General features: G+C 46.2%; 1 protein-coding gene across 1 annotated transcript; it reads right to left on the reverse strand.

Annotated features, from left to right (window-relative positions):
- On the reverse strand, window positions 1–25,574 carry LOC115459253 (cytochrome P450 4B1-like). Its single transcript, XM_030189109.1, has 5 exons — window positions 25,382–25,574; window positions 14,626–14,759; window positions 11,468–11,532; window positions 4,671–4,753; window positions 1–325 (listed from the first exon to the last, which is right to left on the reverse strand). Exons 1-5 carry the CDS (start codon window positions 25,513–25,515, stop codon window positions 145–147), a joined length of 597 nt encoding a protein of 198 aa, XP_030044969.1. The 5' UTR covers window positions 25,516–25,574; the 3' UTR covers window positions 1–144.
- Window positions 25,575–26,495: the final 921 nt, after the last annotated feature.

Here is a 26,495-nt window from a genome sequence, read left to right on the forward strand (position 1 = left end):
CATATTTAATTTACTTACAGTTCATAGTAGAATGCTAGATACATTTTTTTTCTGTGTCAGTTGCGTGAAATAAAAAGAAAATGATGGCAAAAATTACTGTCTCCATTTGTTTAACAGATATCCATGCATACAGGTTACAAATAGTTACTGGTGGGTCCTCTTAATTTTCTTTAAATACAGGTGGATATCATTCATGGATGTCAGAACTACCTGAGGTACTTTGATAGGGGGGCGAGTTTCATCAGGGGAGACTTGGAAGCGCTGCAGGGTCAGAGCGGTGGCCACTTTCATCTCGTTCATGGCAAAGTTTTGTCCGATGCAGTTCCTGAGACATGAGATGAGAAATGCTTTAAAGCAAAAAAAAACAGCAAGTACTCTATCATTCTACACACAGAAAAGGAGAAAGCCTTTGCAAACACAAACCTAAAATCTATAATCAGTGATATAACTGTGCTCCCTACTATTACAGACCAAAATGGGCATTTAAATTGCATTAGGTGTGCAACCAGTGGACAAATGCATGTTTGGCCTCTGTTCTACAACCAGACAGTGGCGTAGTCACATGGTGGGCCCAGGCCCACCCACTTTGGGTTCAGGCCCACCCGGTAGCAGCACACCTATGATGTGGCTGCCAGGGATCCCTGAGCCCCACCAGCCGAAAACTCCCAACAACTGTCCCTACTGCATACCTTGTAAATAACAGATCTTCGCTTGCAGCGAGCAGGAACTGATAGATGCTATGGGGCCAACATGAGCAGTGTGTATTAGTTGCTGCCTGTGATAATCCGATATTTAAAAGGTATGCGGGGGTGGGGGTGGGGGAATGTATCAGAGACCACATGATATACAGGCGAGAGAGGGAGAGCCCAAATCACTTGTGGGACAAGGCGGAGTTCTTGGGCCCAGGCCCACCCAAAATTGGGTGTCTGGCTACGCCCCTACTACTACTACTTAACATTTCTAGAGCGCTACTAGGGTTACGCAGCGCTGTACAATTTAACAAAGAGAGACAGTCCCTGCTCAAAGAGCTTACAATCTAATAGACAAGAGTGAGACAAATATAGGACAATCAAGCCATTGTGACATCACTGATGAGGTTGGCTCTTAGGCATTGGTGGAATGAGGCATTATGACATCACAATCTCAGCTCTGGTTAAATCACTGCTATATGTAATACTACTACTACTACTACTTAACATTTCTAGAGCGCTACTAGGGTTACGCAGCGCTGTACAATTTAACAAAGAGAGACAGTCCCTGCTCAAAGAGCTTACAATCTAATAGACAAGTGAACGGTCGGTCCGATAGGGGCAGTCAAATTGGGGCAGTCTGGATTCACTGAACGGTAAGGGTTAGGTGCCGAACGCAGCATTGAAGAGGTGGGCTTTAAGCAAAGACTTGAAGACGGGCAGGGAGGGGGCTTGGCGTAAGGGTTCAGGAAGGTTGTTCCAAGCATAGGGTGAGGCGAGGCAGAATGAGCGGAGGCAGAAGCCCCTGCAATCAGAGCACTTAGCCAGCATCAGAAGCTGGATGAAAATACTGGCACAGATGACGAACAGAGACCTGCCTCTCTCGTCCCCACACACATAACAAGTTATAGCAAGGAAATGCAGGCCGTAAAGCAAAATAACACAGTAAATCATAAACACCACAGTGAGCTAAGCTGCCCAGTTGAGATTCATCCATCCTGGTAGATGAACACATGATCTTATTCCCAACATATGGACCCCCAACTTAAAGTCTCAACAATAGGGACCACAGCAGATACTATCACAGGCAAACTAAGGGCCCCTTTTACCAAGTTGCGGCAAAAGGGGGCCGGTGCTGGTGTCGGCGCATGTTTAACACTCGCTCCGAGGCCCCCTTTTACCGCAGCTGGTAAAAGGGAAGGTCTCGCTTTCCTGCAGGAAATGGCCAGGTAGCAAGTGAAGCACTTGCCGCACGGCCATTTCAAGGGGGGAGTCCTTACCGCCACCCATTGAGGTGGCAGTAAGGGCTCCCACGCTAACCCAGCAGTAACTGGGCAGCGTGCAGCACCGCCCGTTTACTGCTGGGTACAGTCCAGCGCTACAAAATATAAATACATTTTTTGTAGCGCCAGAAATGATGGCACGGTAATGGTGGGAAGTACCACTGGGCTGCTGCGGTAGCCTGGCGCTACTTTTTCTTTTGTTACATTTGTAACCCGCGCTTTCCCACTCATGGCAGCACTAGGCCACTCCTCCACTGTTGCTACTATTTGAGATTCTACATGGAATGTTGCTATTCCACTAGCAACATTCCATGTAGAAGTCGGCCCTTGCAGATCACCAATGTGGCCGCGCAGGCTTCTGCTTCTGTGAGTCTGACGTCCTGCACGTACGTGCAGGACGTCAGACTCACAGAAACAGAAGCCTGCGCAGCCTTCTACATGGAATGTTGCTAGTGGAATAGAAGTCGGCCCTTGCAGATCACCAATGTGGCCGCGCAGGCTTCTACATGGAATGTTGCTAGTGGAATAGCAACATTCCATGTACAATCTCCAATAGTAGCAACATTCCATGTAGAATCTCCAACATTCCATGTTGAATCTCCAATAGTAGCAACATTCCATGTAGAATCTCCAATAGTATCTATTTTATTTTTGTTACATTTGTACCCCACGCTTTCTCACTCATGGCAGGCTCAATGCAGCTTAAATGGGGCAATGGAGGGTTAAGTGACTTGCCCAGAGTCACAAGGAGCTGCCTGTGCCTGAAGTGGGAATCGAATTCAGTTCCTCAGTTCCCCAGGACCAAAGTCCACCACCCTAACCACTAGGCCACTCCTACTTCCATTATAGCGAGTGGTAAGCCCATGTTGGGCTTTCCGCTGTGATGGAAAATATTAAAAACTGCTTTTCAGTCTTGCTTTAATCGATAATACATTTTTTTAAATCCCCTGTCTTTGACCCGAAAGTGACTTTCCTGGTATATCTCAAAGAACAGGCTGGAATGTAAGGCACATATAGTAACACAGTAACATAGTAGATGACGGCAGAAAAAGACCTGCACGGTCCATCCAGTCTGCCCAACAAGATAATTTCACGTGTGCTACTTTTTGTGTATACCTTACCTTGATTTGTATCTGCCATTTTCAGGGCACAGACCGTGTAAGTCTGCCCAGCACTAGCTCCGCCTCCCAACCACCAGCCCCGCCTCCCACCACCGGCTCTCAAGAACAATGTATATAAACCAAATTCTGAGTTCAAACTCATAAACTTGTCACTCATCTAAATATACTACACGTACCATACAGTGACCACCTTATTTTTTCTTTGATGTTTCAATATGCTTTATTTCTTAAATTTTCAAATCTTAATATGCACCTCATGTAAATATCATATACTAATTATCCTCACCATCCAATCACTTCACTCATTCATACATTCTTACTCATACTTTCAACAGAACTTGCCACAATGTATCAAATACACGTTTTCAAGGTTTGTGTAGGTCACATGTATGCTGACAAGTTGAGCAGGGAATTTTGTTTTTGATTGTATGGTAGTTTGCCCTGCTTCCTCTGTAGACTGTATATATTGTCTCCCATATCATTTACAGGATTTATTTTTTTTGGGGGGGTAGCAATGTTGTTAAGCGTGTGTGCTCCATCAGAAAGGGTGTGCAATGTTCCAGAAGAGTACACATTCTTTCCCAATAATGCATGCATGTGTAATGGTTTGTGTATGTGCAGACTATCGGGAAAGAGTGTACCCATCTTTGCAAATAGTCAGTGGCGTAGGAAGGGGGGGGGGCGGTCCGCCCCGGGTGCACGCCGCTGGGGGGTGTCGGCTCCGCTGGTTCACTACTCTCTCTGCCCCGGAACAGGTTACTTCCTGTTCCGGGGCAGAGAGAGCAGGGAACCAGCGGAGCCAACACAGCTCCCAGTGACGACGTGCACTCAGGGCGGAGTGCCAGTGGTAAGAATGCGCTCCGAGGGGGGGTAAACGCACTGAGGGGGGTGTGCTGTGCTGCATCCGGGGGGGGGGGGGGGAGCAGCGGCGACCCACCCCGGGTGTCAGCCGCCCTCGCTATGCCACTGCAAATAGTTCACACTCTTCATGACACAACCCCCCCCCCCCCCCCCCAGGTTTTGTTGTTTTTTTCCTGTCAATTGTGTTTGAAAGTGACATGAAATGAATGCATTTCCTTAGCTGTAACATCAGACTGAATGTGTGGCAGGAGTGAAAGATAACATAACAGGCTGAGTGTGAACGGGGAAAGATGGGTCTTCCATATCTTCCCAGAAAATGGAAAGGCTGCAGCCCACCAGTAAAATTGAGCACAGCAATTAGAACACACTTTGATCCCCTGACGAAGCTATGGATGAAACAGGTCCCCGTTGGAACAGATAAGTGCTCTTTATGTCCCACTTTTTCAAAAGAAGATACGAAGTTATTAAAGCATTTTTGCTGAAATGACTCAACACTTTTTCAAGTTTTGCACATTAACGATTATATGGAGGTCTTTTGATTGATGATCGATTTTAGCCAATTTCAGCAGCAACAAATTAGTCCACCCAGGTTAGCAGGACATCAGTGTTGCTTTAGCCATCAGCAACTGAGGTCTTTTCCTCCACAATTAAATTTATGTTGACATTCAATATTGAGTCAACTTTGTTCCACGGTTTGGGGTTTTTTTGCACCGTACCTTACTCCAGCAGCAAATGGCACAAAAGCATGGCTGTGTCGACCGGACGAATTCTCTGGTGAAAACCTCAGAGGGTCAAACACCTGCAACAGAAAAATCCAACCTCCTGTGAAATTCAAAGAAAATGCAACTTTCCTTCATCTAGCAATTATACTGTAAGGATCTGAATTAGAGAGTTCCACGGGGACAGAAATCTTACCCATCCCCGTCCCTGCTGGAATCTTACCCGTCCCCACTGGAATCTTACCCATCCTCATCCATCCCCGCAAAAACTTAACCCATCCCAACCCGTCCCCAGTAGAATTTAATGGTACATAAAAGAAAATTCCAGTCAGCTCCCTCAGTCTCTCTCTGGATTTGAGCCACAGCACTGTAGGCAAGGAAGGAATGAAAGTTGAAACTTGGAACACTCTGGTGTGCACATGTGAGATTTGTCTCTGATTTACTGGCACTGTGTGCTGAGAGGTCAGGATATGCACGTGCCAGTAGGTCAGGTGACATCCAATGCTCATGCCTGTGTCAGAGCATAGTAAGTGACAGCAAATAAAGACCTGACCGGTCCATCCAGTCTGCCCAATAGTCACACTCATTATCAATTCATGATTAAATCAACGAGTGTGATATTATATACTTGGTTATGGTCGTTCTTTCGTGTTTCTGGAACATAGACCATAGAAGTCTATCTGGCCCTATCCCACTAGGAGTAACCTAGTGGTTAGTGCAGTGGACTTTGATCCCGCAGAACTGAGTTAGATTCCCACTGCAGCTCCTTGTGACTCTGGGCAAGTCAGTTAACCCTCCATTGCCCCAGGCACAAAATAAGTACCTGTATACAGTATATGTAGATCACTTTGAATGTAGTTGCAAAATACCATAGAAAGGTGGTATATCAAGTCCCATTTCCCTTTCCTTTTCCCCCTTATGCCTGCAGGTGTCACTTCCATGTAGGTACTGTAGGTTTTTGGTGGGATTTGAAGGGCTCACACTTTCTACCACAAGTGTAACAGTTAGAGTGGGATATGGGCCTGAGTCCCCTTCTTCACTGCATTGACCACTAGGCTCCTCCAGGGACCTGCTTGCTGCTTTTGTAGGAGTGGCCATAATATCTGATGGTGTCATAGAGGTTGATGTGTACTGTTTCTTTCACATCTTTGAGGGGTGGGAGGGTGTCAGTGACCACTGGAGGAGTAGGGGGGTTTACGCCTTAATCTCTCCAGTGCTCATTTGATCATGATTGAAACAGGTCTAGCCAAAAAGTCTTAATTTTGGCTCTAGATGTTTTCATTTTGTTCCATTATAGCAGAAAAAGTCTATCTTTTGGTGGGGCCCATTTCCAGCCCAAAACACGCTCCCAACCTGTCCCTGTGGAGGAAAACATAAAATCGGGGTGTCGAAAATTGCAACTTGGACGTTTATGAGAGAAAAACGTCCTTCTGCCTCCTTATGGTGTTTTTTTTTTTTTTTTTTAATTTTTCTCTTTCGAAAATGTGGCAACCTCTAAAAATTCCCTTGTGCACATTTAGTTTGAGGACATTCTGGAGCCCCTAGTGCAAACTAGTGCAATCACTGGTATTGGGCCATTTGGATTACTGCAATTCCTTATATGCGGGATGCAAAGCTCAAACCATTAAGAAACTCCAGACTGCCCAGAACACCGCAGCCAGACTGATATTCGGAAAGGCGAAATACTACAGTGCTAAACCCCTTAGAGAAAAATTACACTGGCTTCCACTAAAGGATCGAGTTACATTCAAAATATGCACCTTAGTTCATAAAATTATTGATGGAGATGCCCCATCTTACGTGTCAGACCTTATAGATCTACCAGAGAGAAACAACAAAAGTTCATCACGTACTTTCTTAAACCTCCATTATCCCAATTGCAGAGGACTTAAATACAAATCAATACATACATCTAGCTTTTCATACATCTGTACACAATGATGGAATGAATTACCAACCACTATAAGAAAAACACACGACTTGATGACCTTCCGGAAACTACTGAAGACTTACTTGTTCAAAAAAGCGTACAAAATGGATCCCTCATAACGATCTGACTCCTAAACTACACCAGACACAATTTTATATTGGGACTCTTTTATTTTGCCTATTTTATTTACACCCTAATTACTGATAATCATACCCTGTCCTGATATCATTGTTATGTCATAAGTACATAAGTAATGCCACACTGGGAAAAGACCAAGGGTCCATCGAGCCCAGCATCCTGTCCACGACAGCGGCCAATCCAGGCCAAGGGCACCTGGCAAGCTTCCCAACATACAAACATTCTATACATGTTATTCCTGGAATTGTGGATTTTCCCCAAGTCCATTTAGTAGCGGTTTATGGACTTGTCCTTTAGGAAACCGTCCAATCCCTTTTTAAACTCTGCTAAGCTAACCGCCTTCACCACTTTCTCCGGCAACGAATTCCAGAGTTTAATTACACGTTGGGTGAAGAAAAATTTTCTCCGATTTGTTTTACATTTACTACACTGTAGTTTCATCGCATGCCCCCTAGTCCTAATATTTTTGGAAAGCGTGAACAGACGCTTCACATCCACCTGTTCCACTCCACTCATTATTTTATATACCTCTATCATGTCTCCCCTCAGCCGTCTCTTCTCCAAGCTGAATAGCCCTAGCCTCCTTAATCTTTCTTCATAGGGAAGTCGTCCCATCCCCGTTATCCATTTATCCTAATTACTGACAATTATACCTTGTCCTGATATCATTATATTATGTTGTTATCCACTTACCCACTTCTTAATCAACATAATTTTCGTATGAACCTTAATAGCAATAATTCTGAAATTCTTCTCCGTTAATACGATTGCCATAACATTCCTATGCACCTTATCTGTTATATATACTCCGATTCTCTATTCCATCAATGTGATTGTAGTTGTATTATATTGTAAGCCACATTGAGCCTGCAAATAGGTGGGAAAATGTGGGATATAAATGCGGCAAAATAAAATAAATAAACTATGAAAGGCCACGTGGTCTTATAGAAAGGGGGTGTGGAGATTTCTGCTTAAGGAAGGAGGAGGGAAGTTCTTGTTTCCAGGGTGGTCTTAGGCCTGGACAAGGAGAGGAGCTTCCATATACCAGCTAGGCCTATACACTGCAAAGAGAGGGCCACGGAGAGCTAGAGTTTTGAGACGTGTATATTTGTGATAAACACGACTTTTGGATACATTTTTGCAGGACTTTTTTTTGAGGGGGTACTTGGGGGTACTGAGTACCGGCACCTTTTCCATTGTCTGCTAAAATTGACTCGTGGTCCCCAAGTTTTAATGAAAGAGCTCAGGCTCTACACACCAATTCCGCCTTGTCATAGATTCTGTGACTGGCTGCAGGGGGCCTGGCTATTGTGGGGTTTGTCCCTCAGTGATCACCCCACCCCTGAAGGGTGGCCTGGCATTTGAGTACCGGCACCTTATTTGCTAGAAAAAATGCACTGCATTTTTGGAAGATGAGAAGCTTTTTGGCAACCTTCTTTAGGTGCATACTAGAGAATTTGTGTCATTTTTTTTTTTAAATGAGATGTTTTGCTGCCTTCCTAGGATCGATCTAGATACTGAGTGTATTTTTGAAGAGGTGTTTCTGGATGCCTCACAGGTGCTCCACAGGGAATAAGTCATCTACAACCTAGGAAACAGAAAGGAGAAGTGAGCAGAGACCATCCTTCCTGTACGAGAGGCTGTAGAGAAAGCCAGAAGCATTGTCTAGATCAGTTACTCAGCAGAGGTGGAGAAAGGAAGACCTACTGAGAGAGTATTTACTGTTTCTGAAAAGAACCTTTTGCACTGTCATTCTTCATTCTATTACTCTCTTGACGCCCCCCCCCCCCAATTCACTATAGCTATTCATCTCCCATTCCCTTCAACTGCTCGCCCTAACCGAAACCTGGCTCACCCCTGACGACTCTGTCTCAGTCGCGGCCCTATGCCACGGAGGCTATCTTTTCTCCCATTCGCCCCGCCCAGTTGGCCGCGGTGGCGGCGTTGGTCTACTACTTTCACCCTCCTACAGTTTTCAACCCCTCCTCCTACCACAGTCTCACTGCTTCTCATCCTTTGAAGTCCACTCCATCCGTCTATTCTACCCGCTGCCACTCAGAGTTGCAGTCATTTACCGCCCCCCTGATAAGTCCCTCCCTTCCTTCCTTACCGACTTCGATGCCTGGCTCTCCGTTTTTCTTGAGCCCTCATCCCCATCCCTCATTCTTGGTGACTTCAACATACACATTGATAACCCATCCGACTCATACGCTTTTCAATTCCTCACTCTAACCTCCTCCTTCAACCTCCAACTGAGCTCCACCACCCCCACTCACAAATCTGGTCACTGTCTTGATCTCGTCCTCTCTTCTACCTGCTCACCCTCCAATTTCTGCACCTCAGCTCTTCCTCTCTCTGACCATCACCTGATCACATTCACACTTCATCACCCCCCCCCTCAGTCCCACCCAACACTAACCATTACCTCCAGGAATCTCCAGGCTGTTGACCCCCCCCCCCCCACCTTATCCTCTAGTATCTCTGATCTCCTCCCGTCCATCATGTCCTCCGAGTCTGTCGACAAGGCTGTCTCCGCTTACAATGCCACTCTCTCCTCTGCCCTAGACACCATCCATTTCCCGTCCCACAAGGCGCACTAATCCCCAGCCCTGGCTTAACCCTTGCACCCGATACCTCCGCTCCTGCACCCGATCGGCTGAACGCCTATGGAGGAAATCTCGCACCCTTACTGATTTCATTCACTACAAATTCATGCTATCCTCCTTCCAGTCCTCCCTATTCCTCGCCAAACAGGACTATTACACCCAATTGACTAATTCCCTCAGCTCTAACCCTCGTCGTCTCTTCGCCACCCTCAATTCCCTCCTCAAAGTGCCCTCCGCTCCCACCCCCCCTCACTCTCTCCTCAATCACTGGCTGACTACTTCTGCAACAAGGTCCAGAAGATCAACCTCGAATTCACCACTAAACCTTCTCCTCCTCTTCATCCCATAACCCACTCCCTTAACCAACCAACCCAGGCCTCCTTCTCCTCTTTTCCTGATATCACCGAAGAGGAATCCGCCCATCTTCTCTCCTCCTCAAAATGCACCACCTGTTCCTCTGACCCCATCCCCACCAACTTACTTAACACCATATCTCCTAATATCACTCCCCCATCTGTCATATCCTCAACTTCTCTCTCTCCACTGCAACTGTCCCTGACACCTTCAAGCATGCTGTAGTCATACCACTCCTCAAAAAGCCATCACTTGACCCTACCTGTCCCTCCAACTACCGCCCCATTTCCCTCCTACCCTTCCTCTCCAAAATACTTGAACACACCATTCACAGCCGTTGCCTTGACTTTCTCTCCTCTCATGCCATCCTCGATCCGCCTCAATCTGGCTTTCGCCCACTACACTGGACAGAAACGGCACTATCTAAAGTCTGCAATGACCTGTTCCTCGCCATATCCAAAGGTCATTACTCCATCCTCATCCTCCTCGACCTATCTGCCGCTTTTGACACTGTCAATCACAACTTACTTCTCAACACACTGTCCTCTTTTGGGTTCCAGGGCTCTGTCCTCTCCTGGTTCTCCTCTTATCTCTCCCATTGTACCTTCAGAGTACACTCTCATGGTTCTTCCTCCACCCCTATCCCGCTCTCTGTTGGCGTCCCTCAGGGATCTGTCCTTGGACCCCTTCTTTTCTCAATCTACACCTCTTCCCTGGGCTCCCTGATCTCATCTCATGGCTTCCACTATCATCTTTATGCTGACGACACCCAGCTTTATCTCTCCACACCAGACATCACTGCAGAAACCCAGGCCAAAGTATCGGCCTGCTTATCCGACATTGCTGCCTGGATGTCCAACCGCCACCTGAAACTGAACATGGCCAAGACCGAACTTCTTGTTTTCCCACCCAATCCCACTTCTCCTCTCCCTCCACTCTCTATCTTGGTTGATAACACCCTCATCGTCCCCGTCTCATCTGCCCGCAACCTCGGTGTCATCTTCGACTCCTCCCTCTCCTTCTCTGTGCATATCCAGCAGATAGCCAAGACCTGTCGCTTCTTTAACATTAGCAAAATTCGCCCTTTCCTCTTGGAGCACACCACCTGAACTCTCATCCACTCTCTCATTACCTCTCGCCTTGACTACTGCAACCTACTCCTCACTGGTCTCCACTTAGCCATCTATCCCCCCTTCAGTCCGTTCAGAACTCTGCTGCATGCCTTATCTTCCGCCTGGACCGATACACTCATATCACCCCTCTCCTCAAGTCACTTCATTGGCTTCCGATCAGGTACTGCATTCAGTTCAAGCTTCTGCTTCTAACCTACAAATGCACTCGATCTGCAGCCCCTCCTTACCTCTCAACCCTCATCTCCCCTTACGTTCCTACCCGTAACCTCCGCTCTCAGAACAAATCCCTCCTTTCAGTACCCTTCTCCACCACCGCCAACTCCAGGCTCCGCCCTTTCTGCCTCGCCTCACCCCATGCGTGGAACGGACTCCCTGAGCCCATACGCCAGGCCCCCTCCCTGCCCATCTTCAAATCATTGCTCAAAGCCCACTTCTTCAATGTCGCCTTCGGCACCTAACCACTACACCTCTACTCAGGAAATCTAGACTGCCCCAACTTGACATTTTGTCCTTTAGATTATAAGCTCCTTTGAGCAGGGACCGTCCTTCTTTGTTAACTTGTACAGCGCTGCGTAACCTTAGTAGCGCTCTAGAAATGTTAAGTAGTAGTAGTATTTCAGAAGAAAAGGTTACCTCTGGATCTTCCCACACACTGAGACTTCTGTGAATAGCATAAATGTTCAGCATAACCAAAGACCCTGTGAAAAACAGTAGGATAGAGTTTGTTAGAAAGGAATCTGTGACATTCTATGAAGTAAGGGGCCCTTTCACCAAGCTGCGGGAAAAAGGGCCCCGCGCTGGCGACGGGGGCCATTTTTCCCGTGCGCAAGGGCCCTTTTTACCACAGTGGGTAAAAAAGCCCCCAGCACACGTGGCCATGCGGTAAGAGAGCTCTTACCGCATGGCCATGCGACGGGGAGCCCTTACCGCCACCCACTGAGGTGGAGAGAAGGGCTCCTGCGCTAACCCAGCAGTAACTGGGCAGTGCGCGGCGATGCCTGATTACCGCCAGGTTACCATCGTGCAAGCCATTTCCGGGGGTTTTCTCTTTCCACCGGAAATGCCACATGCTTGGGGCGGGATGACCACCGGCAGCTGCGTTGGGTCCGGCGGTCGTCCCAAAAGAGAGATCGGTAAGCCCGCACTGGGCTTATTACCGCTCTGTAAAAGGGTCCCTAAGGTTTTATATTTAATTAGACAGTCATTTGCTAACAACGTTCGCACGTCCATATATCACAGGGTCTTTAGAAATAGATCTTTTGGAAAATGACCCTCGAGCTGTTGCGTTCCCTTGCCCAAATGGCCGTGTGCTCAGGTTCATTTAGGGTGGCAAACTTTCGTAACTGGAGAAAAATAAACAGCCCTTCCACCAACTTCATCATCCCCTCGATATAACCAACAATTGCACATCCTCTAATCCTCCCTGTCCTGCAGACCTGTTCTGCTCCCCAGTATCTCTCCACACTCGTCCTTCCCTTCACCACTTCCCGTGCACTCCGTTCCCCTGATAAATCCTTCTTATCTGTTCCCTTCTCCGCTACTGCCAACTCCAGACTTCGCTCCTTCTGTCTTGCTGCGCCCTATGCCTGGAATAGACTTCCTGAGCCCCTACGTCTTGCCAGTGGCGTTCCTAGGGGTGCTGACACCCGGGGCAGTTGCCGATGCGCCCCGCCCCCTGAGTGCAGCGTCTCGCCCCGCCCCCCCGGTGCAGCGCGAACCCCCTCATCACCCCCCACCCCAGTGAAAGAACCCCCCAGGTGCACACCGCTGGGGGGGGGGGTGCCGCACGCCGGTCAGCTTCGTTGTTTCCGTGCTCCCTCTGCCCCGGAACAGGAAGTAACCTGTTCTGGGGCAGAGGGAGCATGGAAACAATGAAGCTGACCGGCGCACGGCACCCCCCCCAGCGGCGTGCACCCGGGGCGGGCCGCACCCCCACCTTAGTACGCCACTGCGTCTTGCCCCATCCTTGACCATCTTTAAATCTAGACTGAAAGCCCACCTCTTTAACATTGCTTTTGACTCGTAACCACTTGTATCCACTCGTCTCCACCTATCTTCCTCTCTTCTTTCCTCTACACAATAATTGATTTGTTTGCTTTATTTTTTTGCCTACTAGATTGTAAGCTCTTTGAGCAGGGACTGTCTTTCTTCTACGTTTGTGCAGCGCTGCGTACGCCTTGTAGCGCTATAGAAATGCTAAATAGTAGTAGTTCTTGGTAAAAGCAGGAACACTATGCTGGCTTCAAGGAGAACTGATCTGAAGAGCCCATCCTTGCACACTTCATTGCCAGACCCCAGGGTGGCTCTGGCCCTCCTGCTTCTGTACAGCAGGTAGGGCGTGGGTGTGGAGTGAGCCCTGCCCTGCCCAATTCACCTTTCCAAAACAATATTGTTGCAAACTGGCCCCTGCTTTACCAAAATCTGGTCCACAGGATACGGAGGACTCTTTTCCAGTTTGGAGGCTGACAGTGAGGAGAAAACTGACACACACATTGACTGGTTGAAAGTTCCTGCTGATTAGCTATCTCCCTTAATGGAAACTGGCCAGGCTGGTTGACAACCCTAGGATTTCTCTGAGCAGAGTTTCTTGCACCTTTATCAGTACCTGAAACTCTGCTTCTTTGTGTAATTATTCACTAAGCAGAAAGATTTCACTGCAAAAACATGGTTTGGCTTTGGGCTCCAGAAAACAAAACAAAACAAAAAAAACCTTTCTGAAGTCACAAGCAATCACCTCTGGGAAAAATGTGACTAAACAGCATGCAAGGGGGGGGGGGGGGGGCTGGCACTGAAGCAGCAGCTCATGGGCAGTGCCACTGACTGCAGAGTGTAGGGAAGTGTTCTCACTCATTAGTGACCCAAGAACTTGGAAAGCACGACATGGAATAAGCTGGCCACGAATCATGAGTAAAACAATCAAAAATATTCCTGACTATTTAGAGAAAAAGTGATCCAGGTGCTTTTGGCAGAGATGATGCCCTAAGCAAACCATCAGCCTTTTGCCCCTCCCCCAATCAACTTTTAGGCTCCTTGGTCCTCCTCTCTCCCCCCCCCCCCCAAAAAAAAAGATGATCCGAGCACAACTCTTCCCAGAATAGGGAAAGTCACTTCTTGCCCTGGGATTGGTAGCATGGAATGTTGCTACTATTTGAGATTCTGAATGGAATCTTGCTACTCTTTGGGGTTCTACATGGAATGTTGCTACTCTTTGGGGTTCTACATGGAATGTTGCTACTCTTTGAGATTCTGAATGGAATCTTGCTACTCTTTAGGGTTCTGCATGGAATGTTGCTACTAATTGGATTTCTGCCAGGTACTTGTGACCTGAATTGGCCACTGCTGGAAGCAGGATACTGGGCTAGATGGACCATTGGTCTGACCCAGTCTGACTGTTCTTGTGTTCTTATGTTATGTTCAGAATAATCTGGGTAAATGGGCTATTTCAAAACTGCCTCCACTCCCCTGCTGGTTAAAGTACCTCCCGTTTCTTCGAGTTTGTGTGGTTGATAGGACCTACTACTACTACTACTACTATTTAGCATTTCTATAGCGCTACAAGGCATACGCAGCGCTGTACAAACATAGAAGAAAGACAGTCCCTGCTCAAAGAGCTTACAATCTAATAGTTTTGCACTGACTACTGCTGCTCTTTGGTGCCCCCCCCCTAAAAAAAAAAATAATAATAATAATAAAGCTGCAGTCTTAGGCAACTGCCTAGACTGACCAAATGATTGAGCTGGCCCTGGCTCTTAGCATTATCTGCCATACATAAGACTTCATAAAAAACTGACCTGCAGGGAGGGAGCGTCCATCAAAGAAAGTGATAGGTTTGGTGAGCTGCCGTAACACTAAAGGGGCTGGCGGGTACATGCGCATACTTTCCTTAATGCACATTGTGGTATAATTCATCTTCCCAAGGTCATCCCTAAAAATAAGCATAACAAGTGTTGTGAGATCATGACAGGAATGGTTCTCTCTATTTACTGTCCACTTTTTCCAGTTTAAGCTCAGGGCAAATGATGGCATAAATTTCCACATATTGTAAGAAGGAAGAGGCTGTCCTACCCTGGTTAGGCCCCTAGAGGGCGTAGTTCCCCTAAAATGTCCAGGGAGAAGGGCTGGGTGAGTGCTGAAGGGAGCCAGTATGGGGAGGTATAGCTGGAGGTCGTTAGGACCGAGGAGAGTCCTGGGGATAGAAACAGGTGCAGCAGGTTATGGGCTGGGTCCTGTTTGGCTATTAATTACTTATACTCCTCCTGAGTTGTGCAGTGAGGAAGGAGGAGAGCTGGCAGCTGAGAAAGAAGGCTGGTAACTGAAGCAGAGGGATCCCCATGAGAAGTGCTGGCTGAGCCCTATGGCCTGGTGATGAAAAGACTGTCTAGAACAGTGAAGAGGTACTCTGTGTGTCCCAGAGGAAGAGACTGTGTGGCTAGAGCTGGGGGCTACCAGGAGGGACTGTGGGTCCAGGGACTGAGTTAGTACTGAGCCCAAATGCCTGTGTGAGAGGGCTCAGGGGGAAGAAATCCATGGATATTGAACTGTGCAAGAAGAAATGTTTCAAAGGGAAGATTGCACTGAGTAGGAAGAAATGAAAGGGTTAAGCTGGAAGAACTGTTGAAGCTTGTAGCTTGTGAAAGTGTTTTAAGCTAAAAGAAGTGTGCCCCAGAGGCTGGAATAAAGTTGTGTATGAAAATAGCCTGATTGGTGAAACCTGACTATGTTTGCTTTTTGAGAAGCAGGTCACCCTGAGCAGAAAAGGGTGGTAGATTAATTTGCATAAATCTGCATACTGAGAACCAGCTCACCCTGAGTGAAAGAGGGACCTGGGGTCCTGAGGTGGGAGCTGCACCATCTTCACCTTAGCCTCCTCATCTTCACAATATACTCCCAGATTCTATATAGCACGACTTTAGGCTGCGCGTGCAAATCCGGGCATATTCTTAATTAGTTAACAAGCCAATCAGCACTGATAATTGCCAATTAGCAGGCAATTATTAACTCTAATTGGCATTAATTAGAATTTATGCACACAACTGTTTAAGTGCATTCTGTAACATGACGCACCTAAATTGTAAGTTACGTGGAGGGGCATAATCGAACGGGGCCAGCCATCTATAAGGGCGGCCATATCTAAGGCCAGCCCTGGAAAGCGGCATACCCGACCGTATTATCGAAACAAGATGGCCGGCCATCTTTCGTTTCGATAATGCGGTCGGGGCCGGCCAAATCTCAACATTTGGGCCGGCGTTACAGATCACCACCATTGGTTTTTGTCGATAATGGAAACTAATGGCGGCCATCTCAAACCCGGCCAAATCCAAGCCATTTGGTTGTGGGAGGAGCCAGCATTTGTAGTGCACTGGTCCCCCTCACATGCCAGGACACCAACCGGGCACCCTAGGGGACACTGCAGTGGACTTCACAAATTGCTCCCAGGTACATAGCTCCCTTACCATCGGTGCTGAGCCCCCCCCCCCCCAAACCCACTCCTCACAACTGTACAACACTACCATAGCCCTTATGGGTGAAGGGGGGCATCTAGATGTGGGTACAGTGGGTTTTGGGTGGGTTTTGGAGGGCTCACATTTGCCACCACAAGTGTAACAGGTAGGGAGGGTGGGCCTGGGTCCGCCTGCCTGAAGTCCACTGCACCCACTAAAACTGCTCCAGGACCTGCATACTGCTGTCATGGAGCTGGGTATGACATTTCAGGCTGGCATAGAGGCTGGCACATAAGTGTTTAAAAAAATTTTTGGGGGGTGGGAGGGGGTTGGTGACCACTGGAGGAGTAAGGGGAAGTGATCCCCGGTTCCCTCCGGTGGTCATCTGGTCAGTTGGGGCACTTTTTTGAGGCTTGGTCCTAAAAATAAATGGACCAAGTGAAGCCGTCCAAGTGCTCGTCAGAGCCGGCCTTCTTTTTTCCATTATCGGCCAAAGCTGGCCATCTCGTAACCACGCTCTCGTCCCGCCTTCCGTACCCTGCTGAAACGCCCCCTTTTAACTTTGGCCAGCCAAATTCAGCTTTCGATTATACCCATCTAGCCATGTTTATGAGATGGCCGGCCATCTCCCGATTTGTGTTGGAAGATGGCTGGCCTTCTCCTTCGAAAATAAGCAGGATAGTTGGAAAGGTGGCATGGCCATGCATATGCAATGGGCAGGTTGTGAGCGTTTCTAAAATCTATGCACATCATTATAGAATTCACCCGCTCCGCACCTATTTTCGGCATCAGCGTTTACACCAGGTTTTACTTGGCATAACTGCCCGTGACTAAATTTAATCACATGGACAGGCGCTTGGCATTTTCTATAAACTGCACAGAAATGTAGGTGTATTCTATAAAGTAGGCGTACTTTATAGAATATGCCTAGGTGAGTTTTTTTGGTGTTGATTTTTCAAGGACTGATATGTAGAATCTAGTCCATATTGCTAGTCAGAGAAAAGAGAGGTAAGGACTTCAGAGCTGGAGCTGGAATAAATTATCGTCTGTATCTTTAGCAGATTAGTTGTATGGCTAGAATAATTCCTGTGGGTTCTTCCTCTGCAAACTGTATAAAAGATTTTGTTGGAAAATCAAGCACTCAGTGGTAAATCATGCATGGTCTCATGCCTGAATGTACTACATCTATTGTAACGTAATTGCTGAGTTTATTTATTTATTTTATTTATTACATTTGTACCCCGTGCCTTCCCACACATGGCAGGCTCAATGCGGCTTTCATAGTAAAAAAACATTACAAAGGACATGTAAGAAGACTATTATAAACTGTGATAAAACATAGTGGCAACAGTGCCCAATAATATATAGCAGATGACGGCATAAAAAGACTTGCACGGTCCATCCAGTCTGCCCAAGAAGATAAATTCATATGTGCTACTTTTTTATTTGTACTGTCCTCTTCAGTGCACAGACCGTGTAAGTCTGGCCAGCCCTATCTCCGCCTCACAACCACCAACCCCGCCTCCCAACCACCAGCTCTGGCACAGACCCTATAAGTCTGCCCAGCACTATCCCTGCCTCCCACCACCGGCTCTGGCACAGACCATATAAGTCTGCCCAGCAGTATCCCCGCCGCCCAACCACCAGCCCCGGCATAGACCGTATAAGTCTGGCCAGCCCTATTCCCGCCTCCCAACCACCAACCCCGCCTCCCTCCACCAGCTCTGTAACAGACCATATAAGTCTACCCAGCACTATCCTCGCCTCCCAACTACCAGTCCCGCCTCCCACCACCAGCTCTGGCACAGACCCTATAAGTCTACTCAGCACTATCCCCGCCTCCCAACTACCAGTCCCGCCTCCCACCACCAGCTCTGGCACAGACTGTATAAGTCTGCCCAGCACTATCCCTGCCTCCCACCAACTATCCCTGCCTCCCACCGCCGGCTCTGGCACAGCACTATCTGCCCAGCACTATCCCCGCCGCCCAACCACCAGCCCCGGCACAGACTGCATAAGTCTGCCCAGCACTAGTCCCAACCACCAGCCCTGGCACAGACTGTATAAGTCTGCCCAGCACTAGCCCCGCCTCCCAACCACCAGCATATGGGGAGGTAGACGAGGATAGGATAGGTAAGAGGGGAAGGAATAAAAAGAATAAAAAGGTCCTTGTAAATACACTGCATCTGGATTTCTATGCGAACCTTGTAAATTCATTCAAACAAGAATCTGGATGCAATCCATCAAGTGTTCTGTGGACTGCTCCAAGTTCTGTAACCTAGTGCAAAATGTCCCCGGATCAGGGCCAGCCCAAGGATATCCGATGCCCTAGGCAAACCTTCAGCCATGCCATACTCTATATGTTAGAGGTCTGAATGCGCAACTGAAACAGGGCTCACCACGAAGAGTAGCAGAAAGCTTGCGGCGGTGTTGTTCAACTGAACAAAGTGGTTGGAAGCAGTATGCTGCGACGTTGTCTTGTCCTTCTGGAGTTACATATATTGTAAGTGCAAAAAATGCAAACGATTGTAAACACATTGATTTTCAAAAAACGTTTGCAAATAGAATCCGCTTCAGACAACAGTTAGCGGTGATAATAATAATATGCGGAACATACTACTACCGAGTAGCGATGCAGGTATTAGTGAGCAGTGACTGTAAAATACCAACCTATGGAAGCTAAATTAAAAGGCAATGCTATAATAATAGGTAGTGGCATTCAGTATCAGCGAGGGGCATAGCTACGTGGGGCCATGGGGGCATGGGCCCCCGTAGATTTGGCTCTGGCTCCCCCTGCCGCCAACCCCTTTGACCCCCCCCCCTCCCGCCGCCAACCCTCCCCCGTTGCCATTGGGTACCTTTGCTGGCAGGGGTCCCCAACCCCTGCCAGCCGAAGGCCTCTTCTCCGGCGCGGCCGCGTTGCTGATCTGCAAGGGCAGGCTTCTGTTTCTGTGAGTCTGACTCACAGAAACAGAAGGCTGGCCTTGCAGATCAGCAACACGGCCGCGCAGGCTTCTGTTTCTGTGAGGCTGACGCCCTGCACGTTGTGAGGACTCTGAAAGGAGTCCAGTTCCAGTCATGCTGAGACCAGGATGGGGAAGAGGTTTTCCTTTGAAATGTAATGATTCTTCTTCACTAATCCCTTCTAGACAAAAGGTTCGCCCTCTAGTGGTCAAAGCCCCAGTGAAAACACTAGTTAGGGAGAGAAACTACCAGTCCCAGAAACCACTGGGGCATCAGCAGGACTCTCAGGAACTGGAGGGAGGGGTGAATGATTGGGAAATGAGCTCTGATCCAGGGAATGAGCAGCAGCTGGGGGAACCCAGGGTGGAGGAGGAGATGGAATGGAATATAGAGGAAGGAGGAGAAGAGAAGGAGTGCATGGAGGTTGGAGGGCTTGCTCAAACTTCCTCAGGAAAGGTAAAGGCTCTGGTGGTGGGAGTGTGGCCCAAGCTGTGTATACTTGGAGAGGAGAAAATAATCCAGTGGGGAAGCCACTGGTGGAAGAAGCTAACCCATAAACTATCTAAGCGTAGAAGATAGTGCTGATGAGGGGAGGCTACAATTGGGAGCAAGACAAAGATTTGCTGTTGGTGATATTCGGAGTTAAGATTGGACTGGGTTAATAAGCTGAATGTGGAAAAACTGAACTGACTCTTGCATTGTTGATGAGGAAACTGCTCGAAGATTAAGACTGTATTAAAAGGTGCTGAGAAAATAAAGACCTGTGGTTTTCAAGAACTATAAGACTGCTGAAGTTTTGTGTGTCCCGGTCGTGAGCTGATCCTGGGCACAGGTCAGCTGGGGAGCGGTTAAACCAGGACAAGCAGTGTAGCGAGGAGGTGGTTTGGAGCCCGTACCGGGGAAACAGTCAGCCAAGCTAAGCAGGATTAGCTCTGGCCACCACATGGAAGGGAGACCCAGCTCACAACGTACGTGCAGGACGTCAGACTCAGAGAAACAGAAGCCTGCCCTTGCAGATCAGCAACGCGGCCGAGCCGGAGAAGAGGACTTCGGCTGACGGGGGTTGAGGACCACCGCCAGCAAAGGTACCCGACGGCGGGGGAGGGTTGGCGGCGGGGGGAAGAGGGGGGTCGAAAGGGTTGACGTTGGGGGAGGGGGGGTCAAAGGTGGTGGTGGTGGTGGGGAGGTCAAAAATGGCTGGTGGGGATTAGTGGCAGGGGCTAAAGTGTGCCCCCTCACCTCAGGCTGACCTCCCTCCTGCGAAGTCTGGCTACGTCCCTGGTATCAGCATATGTATTAGCGAATGTCGCCTTGTCTAATGAGTGCTGGGAAGCAGCAACCCTTGAAGGTAGCCATAATTCTTTGAGCTGATGCCGTGAGGTTTAAAACAATATGTCTATTGCAGTGCTGAGGTTGTGTGGTATTAAAAACAAACGGTCCAGAGAGATGTGGCAAAAAGGCGGGAAAAGCCATTGATGCCAGCATTTACACTCACGCACATTAAAAAAACGGCTTAATTTCAAAATTAGTACTTATAGAGAAGAACGGAATGACTGAATAAAATATATTATAAGGTTACGTTCAGGCAGTTGTTCTAAAAGAGCTTACCGTCGCAAAAAATCATCAAAAAAGATTCTCGAGTAAAGAGACGCTCTCCTTCAGTAACGGAGTCAGTGAAGTAAACAGAGTGACTGTTATCGGCACTGATATAAATATGTATAACCTAGTGACGTCAATGATGACGTCCCTAATTCTAAACGTAAAATGCAGTAAGCTCAGCACAATTAGTATTGAGAATAACTAATGTGTGTGTCCAAAATGATATATATTGATTAGGAATAATAAAAACATTTTTAAGAATAATAAGGACATTTTTTAATTGTTGTAAGGAAGGACTTGTACATGTGTGAGTTGAACTGCCATACTGAAAAACGCTAACCGATTATCGTTTGCATATGTATGAGTTCAAATTCAAGTTAAACCAAGGTGGGCAAATATCATGACCTGTGTTGAATATTAATTATATATGTTATTTAGTGACAACGCAAATCTGAAAAATTGTATTATTAATTACTAAGAATAATGATTGCTTGTTTGGATTCTTTATCAGATGATTACATTGTTATGAGAAGATCAAAATATACCCTTATTATAAAAAGATCAAAAAAACAAAAAATACATTATGAACAGCTTGCCAGGTGCACCTATGAATGTGCGATGTGGATATAGACGTGGATATAGAACATGCATATGTACATGCGTGCACATAAACATGCATGTTTAGGGACAATAAAGAATTTCTTGACAAATGGAGGGGCATTTTCGAACGGGGACGCCCATAACCTAACGTTCTCTAGCTATTGTTCAATAATCCTATCAATATCCTATCAATATCCGTTGTTCTTTCATTGTTCCATTGCTCTGTTCCATTGTTCTATTACCCTTGCAATACGTAGACTTTGTCTTAACTTAACTCCTCACAATGTAACCATAACCGAGTTGTAACAAGTTGCACTTCCATCAACACAATGTATTGTAAGCCTCACTGAGCCCGCAAATAGGTGGGAAAATGTGGGATACAAATGAAATAAATAATAATAATAATCTCTAAGGGTGCTCATCTCTGAGGATGTCCCTGCGAAGGGGCGGGGAAACCTGTATTATCGAAACAAGGATGTCCCTGCGAAGGGGCGGGAAAACCCGTATTATCGAAACAAGATGGGCGTCCATCTTTCGTTTAAATAATACAGTCGGGGACACCCAAATCTCAACATTTAGGTCGACCTTAGAGATGGTTGTCCCCGGTTTTCGGCCATAATGGAAACCGAGGATGCCCATCTCAAAAACGACCAAATGCAAGCCCTTTGGTTGTGGGAGGAGCCAGCATTCGTAGTGCACTGGTCCTCCTCACATGCCAGGACACCAACCGGGCACCCTAGGGGGCACTGCAGTGGACTTCAGAAAATGATTATAAAAGAGGAAACATATACCCATGGGCAATTCCCAAACATATTAATAAACAGAACAGACATAGATCAAGCTACAGAGATGAATTTATGCAACACCATACTAACACACAGGCCGATGAAGGGCCTTCAAAAGCCTTTCCAGAAAGGGCCAGAAAAAGGATTAGAAATGATTTTGATGAACTATTTATATCACCTTGTTCAACCCCTAAGCAGGACTCAACTATCATCAATAGAAGGATGGATGATGAACAACAACAGGATAATTTTTTAGACAAAGTTTGGAACCTGAACAATCCAACCAGGACCAACAGAGGAGCCTATCATTCGACCAATTTGTACCGTGGAAGAGGACGAGGCAGAGGAAGAATATGGAGAGGAAGAACATGGCGGACGAACAGCTTCCAACAGTGGGACAACAGATTACCAAAATCCCGGTAATCAACTTATCTGGGTATACACTGACTAATGAGCAGCTGAATGTTTTATAAAAAGGTCTCAAATTCGTATCCACTAATCGTTATGACCCTCTACAGACAAGAATTGACTTACATTCCAGAAATGTATGATATGAGATCTGACTGTACTAGAAAATAAAAAGAAAAGGCTTTATTACAATTTGTAAAAACATGAAAAAGAAGCACTGATGTCCCTTCATTCCAACAACGATATTGTTATCAAACCGGCAGATGAGGGAGGAGGAATCGTCATACAAAATACAAATGATTACATAAATGAAGTCCTGTGACAACTATCAGACACCTCCTTTTATCAACCTTTGGAGAAGGACCCAACCACTGACCTGAAAGTCGAAGTAGATTTCTGGACAAACTTTGGATTTGACTCCGGTTTCTTAACTTATAAAGAAAAGGATTTTCTGACAGTTCCTCATCCAATCACACCGACCATTTACATGCTACCTAAGGTGCACAAAACACTCTCCAATCCACCAGGGAGACCCATTGTCGCTACAATAGGATCACTATTGGAACCACTATCCAAATTTGTAGATGTTTTTCTGTGTCCTTTATTCCACAAGTCAAATCCTATGTACGCAACACCGCTCATGTAATCCAATTGTTAGATGAGTTTGAGGGAGACAATGAGAATATTATACTTGTCTCATTTGATATCGAGAGTCTTTACACCAACATTCCCCAGGACAAAGCACTTACTATACTCACCGACATTCTCAATGACCGTACAGAGACACTAATACCAACCTTTTTCATTGCTCAACTAGCAACATTAGCGTTAAAAGAGAATTTCCTATGCTTTCAAGGGAAATTTTATAAGCAAATAAAGGGTACAGCCATGGGGGCAACCATGGCCCCATACATTGCCATTTTATATGTTGCACACTTTGAACAGAAATTTTTAGAATCTCACCCCTTCAAAGATGAAATCATATTATGGAAAAGATACATCGACGACATTCTGATGTTCTGGAAAGGTGATCTTGAAGGACTCCAAACATTTCACATCTGGCTTAACTCTCTGGACCCTAATTTAAAGTTCACTATGCACTATCATCACCAATCTATCTCATTTCTGGACATTAATATCACCAAACATATGGTTTTGACACCACCATTTTCAGAAAGACAATAGACAAGAATCAATTCTTGCATTTTGACAGCTTTCACAGTAGGAACCTTAAAGAAAACCTCCCCAAATCTCAATTCCTACGTTTAAGAAGACTATGTAGTCAATTCGAGGAGTTTGAACAACAATCTATACCAATGAAAAAAAGATTCCAAGATAGAGGCTACCCTCTACGATGCATCAACACAGGTCTTCAAAAAGCAAAGGCAGCAGACAGAGAGCATCTCCTTAAACCACGCGCCAAGAAAGAACCACCGGATATCGTATGCAGTTTAAGATTTTCCAACCTCTCTGGTGACATTCGGAAAATTATTGAAAAAAATTGGCATATTCTTGAAGGACTCCGCTGTTTCCAAAACAAAAAAGTCACTGTTGCATATACCCGGGGAAGAAACATTAAGGAGATTATCGCACCATCTACTCTACCTGTCAGCAACACTTTGTAAAACCTTGAGACAAGAGATCCTGTTAGAGGACACCATCCATGTGGTGAGTGTTCCGTCTGCTCATTATCATTAGACATTGATAGCTTCAAGCATCCACGGACTGGCAAAATTTATCCTTTACATAACAACACAGACTGCAACACAGCACAAGTTGTTTGTTATAACCTGTCCTTGCTCACTGTTATATGTAGGTAAGACCACAAGGAAGATCAAGACATGCATTATCGAACACAGGAGCAATATCAGACGGGGCAACCTCACCACCCCTCTTGTCCAACACTTCATAGACTCATCACACTCCCCTTCTGAGCTTCGGTTCTTCATATATCAGGTCGTCAAAACACCATGGCGGGGTGGTAATCTTGACCTGTTACTGCTACAAAAAGAACAGAGATGCGTTTTCGAATTGAATACAGTCACCCCAGCCAGCCTTAACATTGATATTGATCTGTCTGTCTTTTGATCTATCAAATCATCATCCCCCTGTTTGGACTTTCATTTTGGACCATTATGTTGTGCTTAAGGTTTTTTTCGCACTGATTTGTCATAGTGATTTTTATTATGCTTTTTATTATATCTCTGTAGTTTTAATGGAATTTCTGCAACATTTGTGCCATACGCACATGTGTATGTGTATATTTCTGCTCTATTCATTTTGTATATATTTTATGTATCATTTTTTTATACATGTGGTTATGCTTCCCATCCAATTTATTTAATGTCTGCATTTCTATTACACCTCTGCATTTTCATGGCATGTACATAAACATGTATGTATGTATATTTTTATCATATTTTTTTGAAATTTTTTGACACTCACACAGACATGCATGTATATGCATGTTTGTGTGCACACGTGTACATATGCATGTTCTATATCCATGTCGCACATTCATAGGTGCACCTGGCAAGTTGTTCATAATGTATTTTTTGCTTTTTTTAAATCTGCTTATAATAAGGGATTAGTAATCTACCATGCAACCCCATTTGGAATACAAAGATGTTATTTTATCATGGCTAATGCAGATGGATTAAACCTCCTACTTAAAATTAAAAAATATATAATATGAAAAGGAAATGCTAAATAAAAGCAAGGTTTAAGATGTTGAATACAGACACTCTCACCATTCCACCGTGTCACGATCTCCCAGAATCTCTCGGATTTCCTCCCTGCATTTTTCCTGGTGCTCTGGGTACTTGGCCATGCAGTACAGGATCCAGGAGATGCCGCTGGCTACAGTATCCTGGCCTTCAAACATGAAGGTGTCCACCTCAGCACGGAGATCCTTGTCGGAGATGCCGTTTCCATTGTCATCCTAAGCACGAAACCTCAGAATTAAGAAAAGGTCCACTTCGAACTGATTTTTATATTTCTGCAATAAAATGAACACTTTAAGCACAAAAGCTTCTATGCACAAAATTTTATCGATTGTAGAAATGTTCTGTCCCCTGACAGCCTGGCACTAGTTATAGTGTGACCCTAAAATGTGTTAATGCCTTCACTGCTATTCTTACTCCTAAAGATCTTGACTGCTGCAGTCTTCACTGCTAAGATATGTGTGTGAGCAATGCATTGTGTGTAATGTAGTTCACAGACAACGCAACCCCACTTGCCTGTCTGTATAAGATCTGTTACTACTGGTTGTGATGCTGCTTAGATCACTCCTCTGTCTCAGCCAAGCTTGGCTTCTTTGTTTATGTGCCAGCACTTCCTGGCCATTCTTACTATCTCTGTCCTGAGAGGTCAGCCAGGTATGACCTTTTCCTCCAATCAGGGGCTGCCTCCTAGAGCCGACCTTGCCACTCGAGGGCAGGCTTTGTCCCTATTGACCTTTCTACTCTTTCCTTTCTAAATCTGTATGAGCTCCTGGCTCCACCCCCTCTGCCCATGAGGAGGACAGTATTCCATCTTGCTCTAGGACAAAGCAATGATCCTGTTGTAGCTCTGGAAAAGCACTAGTCTTTTCACCCTGAAAATACCCTCCTAAAAGAGGGTACTGCACTCCCAAACACCTAACTCCGAGCTGCCTCTATCTGTGGAACTACTTTTCTTATCTCTGCAATGAGCTGATCCTGGTTAAACTTCTACCTTCTCTCCACTGATAAAGCTCACAAACTACAGGGTTCCTTTGTGCTTGTGAACATCTAACTGTGAGAAATCATCTATGTTATTCAATAAAGGAACTTCAGAAAAGAACAAGAGATTTAGGTGTGTTGATGTGCTAGGGGTTTATACTTC

Source organism: Microcaecilia unicolor, unplaced genomic scaffold (genome assembly GCF_901765095.1).
Source record: "Microcaecilia unicolor unplaced genomic scaffold, aMicUni1.1, whole genome shotgun sequence".
Lineage (NCBI taxonomy): Eukaryota > Metazoa > Chordata > Amphibia > Gymnophiona > Siphonopidae > Microcaecilia > Microcaecilia unicolor.

Excerpts from the sequence above, each read along its gene's own strand:
- LOC115459253 (XM_030189109.1), bottom strand. The coding sequence starts at position 25,515 with ATGTTTGAAGGCCAGGATACTGTAGCCAGCGGCATCTCCTGGATCCTG. Across the intron at positions 14,760-25,381 it reads GATCGTGACACGGTGGAATG|GGATGACCTTGGGAAGATGA; the intron begins GTGAGAGTGTCT and ends GCTTATTTTTAG. Across the intron at positions 11,533-14,625 it reads TGGACGCTCCCTCCCTGCAG|GGTCTTTGGTTATGCTGAAC; the intron begins GTCAGTTTTTTA and ends TGTTTTTCACAG.